This window comes from Actinia tenebrosa, unplaced genomic scaffold (assembly GCF_029948245.1).
Source record: "Actinia tenebrosa isolate PJP-AT-01 unplaced genomic scaffold, QUT_ActTen_1.0 PGA_scaffold0__85_contigs__length_37466705, whole genome shotgun sequence".
Classification (NCBI taxonomy): domain Eukaryota; kingdom Metazoa; phylum Cnidaria; class Anthozoa; order Actiniaria; family Actiniidae; genus Actinia; species Actinia tenebrosa.
In genome coordinates this window covers 11,884,029-11,895,389 of record NW_028292569.1, presented here as the reverse complement: position 1 = coordinate 11,895,389, position 11,361 = coordinate 11,884,029, and the positions used below count along the sequence as shown (strand labels likewise).

General features: G+C 34.2%; 2 protein-coding genes across 5 annotated transcripts; both read right to left on the bottom strand.

Moving 5' to 3' along the window:
- Nucleotides 1-1,236: 1,236 nt before the first annotated feature.
- LOC116291934 (peroxidasin-like) lies at nt 1,237-7,244 on the bottom strand. Of its 3 annotated transcripts, none has more exons than XM_089030934.1 (9): nt 7,124-7,244; nt 6,633-7,007; nt 5,906-6,184; nt 5,274-5,549; nt 4,179-4,256; nt 3,562-3,711; nt 2,865-2,892; nt 2,638-2,773; nt 1,237-2,088 (listed from the first exon to the last, which is right to left on the bottom strand). In XM_089030934.1, exons 1-9 carry the CDS (start codon nt 7,188-7,190, stop codon nt 1,924-1,926), a joined length of 1,554 nt encoding a protein of 517 aa, XP_088887060.1. In that variant the 5' UTR covers nt 7,191-7,244; the 3' UTR covers nt 1,237-1,923. The 3 variants fall into 3 exon arrangements, with proteins under 3 accessions (XP_088887060.1, XP_088887058.1, XP_088887063.1); XM_089030932.1 differs by having other exon boundaries at nt 2,865-2,895; nt 7,124-7,243; XM_089030937.1 differs by lacking the exon at nt 4,179-4,256 and having other exon boundaries at nt 2,865-2,895; nt 7,124-7,242.
- A 672-nt stretch (nt 7,245-7,916) lies between these two features.
- On the bottom strand, nt 7,917-10,875 carry LOC148913495 (uncharacterized). 2 transcript variants are annotated; one of them, XM_089030856.1, is made up of 8 exons: nt 10,682-10,875; nt 10,238-10,516; nt 9,766-9,837; nt 9,612-9,668; nt 9,342-9,449; nt 9,107-9,134; nt 8,933-8,969; nt 7,917-8,629 (listed from the first exon to the last, which is right to left on the bottom strand). In XM_089030856.1, the coding sequence occupies exons 2-8, from the start codon at nt 10,278-10,280 to the stop codon at nt 8,243-8,245; spliced, it is 732 nt and encodes a 243-aa protein (XP_088886982.1). In that variant the 5' UTR covers nt 10,281-10,516; nt 10,682-10,875; the 3' UTR covers nt 7,917-8,242. The 2 variants fall into 2 exon arrangements, with proteins under 2 accessions (XP_088886982.1, XP_088886984.1); XM_089030858.1 differs by lacking the exon at nt 9,766-9,837.
- Nucleotides 10,876-11,361: the final 486 nt, after the last annotated feature.

The following is an 11,361-nucleotide window of genomic DNA, read 5'->3' as shown; positions in this document are numbered from 1 at the left end:
TTTCATTGTATTAACCTTGATGCCAGATGATGACGCGCGATCTCCATATAAGGAAACTACCCTGTCCCCTTCATCCGCTAAGAAAACTACCCTGTCCCCTTCATCCGCTAAGGAAACTACCCTGTCCCCTTCATCTAAATAAGGAAAGCATTGTTCTCTTGTTTTCAAAATTATTCGAGGGGTTCTTATGAACATACTGAATCGAATTGGAAGCATTGTTCGCTTGTTCTACGGATTATTTTCGAGGGATTTTTCTTATTGATTAATTGTAGATGTACTAATCTCACTATCTGAAGAACATGAACGAATTGATTCTCACGACATGAGTCATTTCTATGGATAAAATACAGCCGTTGAGCGTCTAGGTTTAAGTATTTTATATAAACACGTATCGCTATTTTTAAAAAAATATTTAAAATGGTTAGAGTTTATAATATAAAATCTCTTATTTTGAATGCTTACAGCCATGAAGAGTTCATAAGTGTCCAATGCTTAGAATAATGCATACCAGTATTTGTATTTTCGATTTATTTAAAGCTGAGCTGAGCCGTCTATATTTTTAAAACAGTAAACAAATGATGTTAGCGCCGAAGTTAACTCGCCATATTTTAATTCATGCACTAATACATTCTTTGAAAGTCCTCGGCAGTAAACATGTTCAGTTCTCAAAATAGTTTGTTTCATCAACAATAAATGTAATAAATATGATCCTTATGGTTGATAAAACAAACTATTATGAATGTAACAAAAACCAGCAAGGAACTATTTGACGTTTAATTCTTTCTAAGCAGAACGTTTTATTGACAGCAATTCAAGTAATAATTTAAGAGATAAAGCAATACTTGTATTGGCATCTAGAACGTTTTGATTGACGACAACGACAAGAACAGTTGATTGTTGTTTTCAAAGGAGTTTGCAAAACGAATTTATTTGCACCCGTAAAGCAAGAAACAAGGCCGTATGATGACGAAACAACTGGCATCGAGCTCAAAGCAATTCAAAGTGATCACGTGATACATAATCCATCATCTCATTGGTTGAGAGGGCGGCAACGCCCACTTTGAGCCTACCCTCTTAATTTTTAGTTAAAAAAATAAATAAATAAATAAATAACATAAACTGGGATCCTTGTTTTCATGAAGTATTTGCGGTTTTTCATAATTAAAAATAGCGGGCTCATTAGAAAGACAAAAAGGACGGTTAGAATCGAAGAAAACTATTAAAGGAGGTCAAACGACCATTTAATTCATGTTTATTCATCAAATACTAACATAACAATCAATAAAACACGGATACCAACAAATTTGCCTGCGGGATTCCTGTGGGTTTGGCGCGGAAATTGTACATACCTTTCCCTCTTCTGTAACCAAGACCCCGCTACTCCCCTGCAACACAAATGAATGAATGTGTGTATATACATTTTTATTCCTTCTTTGTAATTGGAAAAACATTGTTAATCAAACAAACAAACAAACAGTCATTCTTAGTAGGTCTCTTTCATTTCTTATTTATGGTAGACGATAATTATTTGCAATTAATAATAGACGATATATGATAACTGTTTGTATTTGATATTAATTCTATTTTAACTATAATTATGAAGATAAGGTTGGTCACTTCGGATTCTGTACTAACGCGGCTAACGTCATGAACATTCTTAATTGTTTACATTTAAATTACATTGGCTGCAATTGCAGATGAACGGAAAAGGCGTTCATGAGTTCGGACGTACATTAACTTTTTCTCTAAAATCGTTTATAGCATGACCTTTTGATAAAATGAAATGCAAAAATAATAACTCATCGCTTCAGTGCATACACTCTTGAGAATGATGAGAATGATGGACGAAATTATCGAAATGTCGAGAAATCTAATTTGAATGATTTTTTTTAGCTAAATGCATTAGTAAGGACATATTGTTTATCATTCCAGAAAAACATATTCATATATAGGCTCTACATTGTCACCATGACTTGAAATTTGGCTGCAATCAACCTCACTATACGGGTCACGATCTGGTAATGGTGGAGGGATGACTTCGGTTAAATGCAGAAGATCTAATTCCGCATAGATGGTCTGGCCTGCGCACTGAAATAACAAAAAAAATATTGGTTAACTAATTCATTCATCAGGGACGGGGGAAGATTTTTTAAAGTGTAGGCTAGAATCTTCCCTCCGCTCGCTGTTTTGAGATAATTTTTTTTAATTCCTAGACAAAACAAACCAAATAAAATTGTTATTCTCATAAAAAGTGAAGGCTAAACTCCCCCCCCCCCCCAGTTTTCCGGTCTCCGCCGTCCCTGGTTATTTGGTTTAAAATCTACCTTACAGCATAAAAAGATGTGTTGGCAGCTAAATCGTCCATTCTTGCATGATATTCCGTGCGGCTTGCAATAGAAAAGTCAAAACCAATCGTTATTTTGTCGGGATTTCAAAATGTATATGATTCTCAAGTGTAATTGAGAGCAAATATAAAACGAAGCATGATCACTAAATGTACAAATGATACTGGTGCAGCACACAAATCAAACCTTTGATTTTTTAAATATAGCTTTGATTGTTGTCATTTCAATGATCTATTTTTCAAATCAATAAAAAATATGCCGATAATATAATAACCTAGCACTTCTTTCATACCTCTTTCGTGCTCCTGTCTACCTGGGCATGGATTGGTATGTCCCCCTGTTGTCTTGTTCTCCTTTTTTTTGACAAATCAACACTTGCATACATGGGTATGTCATCTTCTATAGCCTCCAGAGGCAAAGAGGGCATCCTTAGGACAACAGAATTGGTCTTAGTTCTTAAGAATATACGTCTTCCGAATATAATCAGATCAGTTTACAAATGAAATCATAAATACTCACTCATTTCCCCTTAGTTGTTTTTTTGTATCTGCTGATATAATGATATATGCAGTTGGTGAAGTGGTTATATCAAACCTATGACTTGCATGATTAGGTTATTAATTATACAGCTTCTCATTAATCCCATATAGGTAACTGTCCAATTATTTTCTTAATTGGATTGGTCTTGTTGATATGGGATTAATTAGGCAGCTATATAATTAATAGGTAATGGAATTTCATGCTCCCCAATCAAGAAATAATTAGACTCGAAAAATTCCTCCCACTGCCAAATTGGACTCGGCCTACGGCCTCATCCAATTTTGTCAGTCCTCGGAATTTTCCTCGTCCAATTATTTCTTAATTCGACAGCATGGAGTCCTATTACATATACTAATCATGACTGTTAAATTGTTAATTGCTGAGGATGTTGGAATTAAATATTACTTTTATTTTTGGGGAAAAAAACATGAAAAAGGATTAAGAAGCAAAATTCAAGAGGGAAAAAATTAATAAAAGAAGGAAGGACATCAAGAAAGCTTTGGGGATGCTGATGTGATAAGAATTAAGGTGACGGTGATGCACTGAGGAGCAGGAGCAGGAGCAGGAGCAGGAGCAGGAGCAGGAGCAGGAGCAGGAGCAGGAGCAGGAGCAGGAGCAGGAGGGCAACATCAATAAGAAATGGTAACAATAACAATATTTAAAAAATGTAATATACCTTTGCTATTACTGTACTTTTTATAGATCACTACAGCAAAGATAATAATTATCGTTATCAAGACAAACATTACTGCTCCACCTGCTGCCAATAAAAGGATATCCTTTTTGCCCATTTTATTGTCTCCTCCAAGAGGACTGCTAGTCTTGCCTACAACACAAATAAAATATGATGAAGAAATTGAATATAAAAAATATAAGAATTTTTTAAATTTAAGTGAAAGAAAAAAAGAAATATAAGAAAATAGTACATATAAACAAAATAAGATAAAAATAGAAGAAGTTCACATTCAAAAAGAAAAAAAGAAAGAAAGAATTAAAGAAAGAAAGAAGGAAAGTAGGAAAGAAGGATAGAAAAAAGAAAGAAAGAAAGAAAGAAAGAAGAAAGAAAAAACAAACAAACAAACAAACAAAAGAAAGACAACAGTAAAATCATACGAAATGAAGGATATGAAAAGTAGAATAAAATCAAAAGAAAAATAAACTTTATAAAAGGACAAATTTTTAACGTGAAAGAACTACCGTTTGTAAATAATTAAAAAAAATGTGTATTGATCATACGGGCCATTTTTTTATCATTTGCACCTAAAGGGAAATTATATTTGATTAATTTTTTACCTTGTTGTACCTTTGGTGTTGAAAGTACTACATTGGTTGAGCTTATTGAACTTATGTCTACCGACTTAGACGTAGATACTGACAAAAAATTATAGATGCATAAGTCGGCATAACTGAATTTACAGCTCAGTTTTTGTGCGTATGTTTAGGATTGTGTTTTGCTATTGATGCATGTTTGTTTCTTTGTTTGTTTGAATGATTGATTGATTGTTGACTCCATTTATTAGCTATACATATTATACAAACAAACTAAAAAATATAAACAATTAAAAACTAGCGAAAGATATTGTAGTAACGACGTTTCGAAGCCACAGAAGTCGGTTTCTTTCGTTTTTTTTTTTTTTTTTTTACTTGTTTATGCATTTCAAAGTCGCTATTGATTAAAAACAAAATCACTTAAGGAATAAACAATCAAACAATCGAATTAACAATTAAACAGTCAAAAAAGAACTAACCCCCAAGTAAAACGAAAAACAACAACGAGCTAAACTAACAACGAAATGGAAACAAACAAACAAACAAAACAAAAAGATACTCGTTTTATATCCGTTTATGAATTAATTTTTCTATGTTTTCATTTAGTTTTCTATTCTTCAGATTTTGTTTGACTTCAGTTTTTCTAGGTTGGCTGTTTGTTACATTGCTTACATTACCTCGGTTAACTATTGCTATCGAGCTTTGTACATGGCGTGTACTTTCCGATGGTACCGGAGAAGTAGGAAGAGACTAAAAAAGACCAAATTACAATTGATATATTTCTCCCATGTGCATAGTTACAGACGGACTATATAGTTGCACAATTTTTAAAAGAACCCTTTTCACGTTTTGTAGCTGCTGTTAGTTGACACTGATGAATATATAATACCATAAATAAAATGATAAACCATAAAAATGATGAATTAAAATATAATTTCACGGGCGAAGCTAATCCATAATTTTAGCACGATGAGTGCGTCCTCAATCATCATGCATTTCCACGATGAAACACTTTTGAGTAATGTCTTACGCACTTTGTTTTCGAAACAACTCTTTGAAGATTGTGGTTTCGCGTAAAAAGAACCATAAGAACCATTAAAAGGATTAAATGTTTCAAACCTGTTTGGGTGACATTGATGATGTGTTCATCATAACCAAGTAAATTTTCTGCTTTACATTTGTACAACCCATAGCTGTCTGCGTCTATGGTTACTAGTTCCAAGACACCAACACCAGTAACGGTATGAGATCCTGTAGCTATTGATCGATTTCGGGGATCATACCACGTGAACAGAGGAGAGGGCACGCCATGGGCCAAACAGTATATCCTGATTTCACCACCATTATATGAAGAAACTGTGTCATTTGACTGAACTACATCTATTTCTGGTTTGTCTGCGAAGAGAACGAATTGATTCTTTATATATATATATATGTTCTAATATACGTTCAGATGGATAAATGAGCTTTTTATCGATGATCGTCTGAATGGTCAATGGGTGTTCGACCTCTGTCTTTCTTTTTGTTTCTATATTTTTTGTCTGGTTTTTTTTTTTTTTTTGTCTGTCTTTTCTTCTTGTTTGGCGTCACTAGTTTGGTATTCCGATTAAGTGTTTAAAGTAATAGGGTTTGCTTAATAATTTCATGATGTATTAGGAAAAGCCAAACATCGAAATACAATTTCGTATTAGCAAATACCTAAAGAGCCTGCTATACAATTATTGACAAAATAATCAATGTACTAAACTCACACTGGACAGATATCGTTGTACTTCTACAGGTTAAATTCTCCTTCGGGTTGTTACTGGCACAGCAATTATATATCCCACTATCGTTTCTCGTGATATTTGATAGATTAATTGTTACATTTCCCACGCCTTGGTTCTTACGGAACTTGCCACCATCCCTCAATCTCAGCCATGTGACATTTGGTTCAGGAATTCCAACCGCAGAACAGCTGATAAGTAATCCTTCGGATTCATTTACACGTATCTTTGAAGACGAAGGATTTAACGTGATATTAGGAAAAGCTGTTATAAGAAGAACGAAACTTAATTCAATACACTGCAAGAATTAAAATCATTGCTCTTCTTAAAAAAGTACAAAAATGCATCCAGATTATTGATCGTGTGGAAAAAAAATCAACAAATAATCCATAAAGTAAACAAAAGCAAATACGACAAATCAGACTAAAAAACTTTCCGTTTGAGGAAAAATATTGAATATAAAAAATAAATATAAACAAATAAAAAGCAAAGATGAACGAAAGCTTGATGTAAACTCGATAAAATAACTATATATGTACCATTTTCCTAATCTTACTAATAATGAGATCCTCTCCTCAATAAAAAACAACAACATACTTACGGAAGATATTTCAAAATTTGAAAAATAAAAATAAAAAACTAAAGCAAACAAGAAAAGAATTTAATCGAAACAGGAACAACAATTTCAACAAATTGAAACAATCATACCCACATGTTACGACGAGCTTGACTTTATTCGTTATGGGGTTTCTTGTTGCCAGCATTAGGACACATCCATACGTACCACTATCAGCCAGAGCTACATTATGGATTACTAATGTAGCAGTTGATTCTTTACTTACTCGAACAGGGTTCAGTAGTCTAGCAGGACATGTATTGGTGTTTATGTACCATTGCCTCTGGTTGAATACATTTTCTTGTGCAATTATAAATTCACTGCCATTGTCAGCATAGAATATCCAATTTGGCGAATAAACATCAAACTCTTCCGTCCTGTTATCTACACTGTAATCCCACACGAGCTTGGCGGTTTCTCCTACAGACACATACAAAACTCTTGGTGGAACTACTGTGAAACGAGCTGCACCTAAAATATTCAACCACGAAATATCAAAAATATAAAGACATAATGTAATAGCAAAATGGATATTTCTTTAGGATATAAAGCTATATTTCTGAGAAAGTAGACAAACAAATTCTCACCCTGCGTCCTGCTCACAAGTAACACTATGATCATCAGTGAAATCCATAGGACTAGAGATGCCTCCATTGTTTCAAAAGATTAAAGCATTAGTGGATCGTAATGATATAGTATTTGAATAGGTAATGTATTTCAGTTTCATGATTCGTTGTTTTATACATGTGGAATTTCTTTCTCGAAACTAAATATCAATGAAAAGGGTTTTCGTTCATTCTAGCGCATTATAGCACCAATCAAATGATGCTAAAATGAAATTCATGGTTATTTCGTTGTAATCATTGGACCACTTGATTTAATATCGAGTCAAAGCGATTAAGGATAACTATCCTTCTTGATTTGTTTTTTTTTTTTTTCTTATTTTTCTTATTTCTTCCGTTTACTAAAAACAATCCAACGAAGAGTAAGGGCGTAAACGTGATTCTTATTCCAGATGATTTTCTTCTGATGCTTCAAATATTTAAGCTATACTGGAGGCAGGGAATCACTGAGAAAAATCACTGGACACTTTAAAAACTGTTACCCCCATTCATTGCAAATAAACTCAGCTTTGTGCTTAAAATAATGTACCAACGGAGATAGTAATGGATTCAAACATGACCATTGATTTCGAAAGCATCTAAACCTTCAAGATATTGAAGGAAGCCCATAGTGGTTAAGTATTGTGCTCGAGAGAGGTTTCGTAACCATGGAACTGTCATTCAATAAGGGGAAACATACCTCATGGCGCGTGTTTTTTTTGTTTTTTTTGTTTTGTTTTTTTTTGTAGGTGTTGCCCACTACATTATGCATACACTGAATGTCATTTCATCAATTACTACCACTTTTACTATAATACTACAAATTGTATACACCAGGCCGAGTCTTTAAAAGAAAGTCTAAAAATAGCATTTGTTTTTGAGTTGCAATAAATCACATTTTTTAATGAGGGAAAAATTATGGGAATTATCTGACAATATATTTAGATGAATATTAATTTGATATATTTGCTTTGTTTGCTTGGCACTTTTGCTTTCTTATCTTATTGTTCACTTATTTCTCCTTTTTATTTTATTTTTAGTAGAAAGGTTTTTTTTTTCTTTTTCGTTTTCTCTTTTAATAAAACCAACATTACTTTAATACAACTACTTTTCTTCCACGCTTGAATAAAGATGTAGTGGTTGGTATTCTGATCCTTGCTGCTCGTGATTAACATTCGATGTAGCATGTTTTAACGCTGTCTCACTGGGAACATTTGTTGGTTGCCTTATTTTATCATTGTCCCTTGGTAGCGACTGATACTCGTGCTCTCTTGACAATGACTCTCCATTATTTATCTGTTGATAAAGATGCTGAGTTCCTGACAGAAAGTGCTGCTCTGCAGGGTTCTCTTTTGGTTTCCTTTCGTCCAATAAGGTTGGAGTGCATTCTCTCGATACTGCTCCAACATCAATATTCGGTGGTATCAGGTTTGGTGATTCGTGGGGTGTTTTCGATGCTGCTGGTTCGTGTGTTTCAATTTCTATTCTATCCTGTATAAAAGAATATAGTAAAACAAATTGTGTTTGTTTGTCTGTTTGTTAGATAAACCCCAAAGCATCTACTCTATCCCTATTACTGCTTAGGTTAAGTTGGTAATCAATAAGGGGTAGAGGTTGAGTGAGTAGTCCATATTCAGATATATAGTACCACTTAAATCCCCCCCCCCCCCCCCCCCCCCCCCCCCCTAAATAAATTATAGATAATAAATCAAAAACGTGGTCCAACTCAACCTGTGGCTTTTTTCCCTTCATTTTCATTTTCTTATTACAGACATTTTATAGCATCAAACTCACCTCTACAACTGGAAAAGATTCTTCTGTTTTTGAAACCCTAAAAAGCAAAAATATAATCGCCAAAACGTTATGAGCTATGAATTTTTTGTTTTTGCACGGTAGGGAGTCTCAGGATATGCAACGGATGGGTTAAACTGATTACATACAGTACGTATATGGAACATGTGAACTTACCTTTGGTTGTCGCTCCTCTTCCTTAAAACTAGAATATATTTAAAACAATGATAATAAGTAAAAGATAGACACACCCCGATAACACAATGTTGCCAGATATCAAAGAAAAGAAAGATCAAATAGTAAAATATATCAGAAATTATAGCATTGAATCATTATCAATCGTTTTACATACTTCACGGATCCTGATTAATTTTACGTGATATGCGCTGTATGCTGGAATTAAAGTGTTTACCTTTGAAGCCAGTCCTTTTGAAAATGTAGCACACTAATAGCGCCATGATGATACTCACAACTATTGATATTGATGTTACGATTAAATGAACTGTTGCAAATGCGCGACCTGATGAAAGCAGGAAAAAAAAATTGATTAAAGGTTACACAGAGTATGTGCCTGCAGACCTGGGGAAGCGGTAAAGGAAAAAAAATGTCAATATATAGAAATGAATAAATTAAAATATATGTAACCTTTATTTATGCGTATATATGTAACATATGACATAACCTTGAATAAATAGTGTCGAGCAAGACCTCTCTCCAGGCTTGGTTCTTGATTCATGACCTTTGAATGATGGTTATAGGGTGTCAAGTCAAATGTTGATAATTCAACTGAAGTAGTTAAGAAAGTGGCTTATCAGATGTTTATTGTTAATTCTGACCTGTAGTGGTTTGTGGTGATGATGTCGTTATTCGATGGTGATTTCTACTTGGCATCAGAGAGGGTGGATGGACTGGGGATAGATGACATTAATTGTTTATGACTAAATCATTCCAAACATGCATCCATGCATCCATGCATCCATGCATCCATGCATCCATGCATCCATGCATCCATGCATCCATGCATCCATGCATCCATGCATCCATGCATCCATGCATCCATGCATCCATGCATCCATGCATCCATGCATCCATGCATCCATGCATCCATGCATCCATGCATCCATCCATCCATTCATCCATGCATCCATGCATCCATGCATCCATGCATCCATGCATCCATGCATCCATGCATCCATGCATCCATGCATCCATCCATCCATCCATCCATCCATCCATCCTTCTATCAATCCATCTATCCATTTTTTCTTTAACCGTCTAAAGTTAATAATATATTATTGTTCTCCAAACCTGTTTGAATAACACTAATAATGTGTTCATCATAACCAAGCATATTTTTAGCTTTACACCTGTACAACCCATAGCTGTCTGCGTCTATGGTTACTAGTTCCAAGACACCAACACCAGTAACAGTATGAGAACCTGTGGCTATTGATCGATTATGGGGATCATACCACGAGAACAGAGGAGAGGGCAACGCCAATGGGCCAAACAGTATATCCTGATTTTACCACCATTGTATGAAGAAACTATGAAATTTGAACTGAAATACATCTATTTGCGGCTCATCTGTGAAGAGAGTGAATTATATATTTTCAGCCTGCACTGTTTCAATGATCTTGATTGTGGTCATATTGATTTGTTACAAAACTTGCAGCGCCCCCCTCACCCCACCATTTTGGCTAAAAAAACATAACATATATTTGTATATCTAAAAATAGCAGTTAGACTCACACTGAACAGTTACCAAGATACTCTTACAAAACGGAGGTTTGTTTAGGTTGTTAATAGCACATCATTCGTATTGCCCACTGTCATCTCTTGTAATATTTGTAATATCGATGGTCACATTCCCTACGCCTTGATCAATGACATCACCCTGTACTTTTTGCCACGTGACGTTTGGCATAAGAGTTCCTACCGCAGAAGATTTGATATGAAGACTCTGTGATTCATTTATTGGTATGTTTGAAAGGGACAGGATTTAACGATAAAGATGGAAATGCTGTAAATAAGAAAATAGCTCATGTAAGTACATATCAGTCGCCCTAATACAAATACGACAAAAAACTTTAAAAAAACAAATTACTTTGTACATATTAGTACAAAGTTTACAGTTGCAAAGGATATATGGTATGCGCAAAGAACGAAAAGAAACTAAAGAACGAAAGAACGAAAGAACGAAAGAACGAAAGAACGAAAGAACGAAATAACTAAAGTAACGAAGAAACGAAGAACTAAATAACTAAAGAACGAAAGAACAAAGAACAAAGAACGAAGAACGAAGAACGAAAAACGACAATAATTTAGGATTTTAAGATTAATTAATCGTACTCATCAACTCGAGTTTATTTGGTTGAAGAAATGTTTAATAGGAAACACGATCATTTAACTTACCAATAATTTTATTCTTG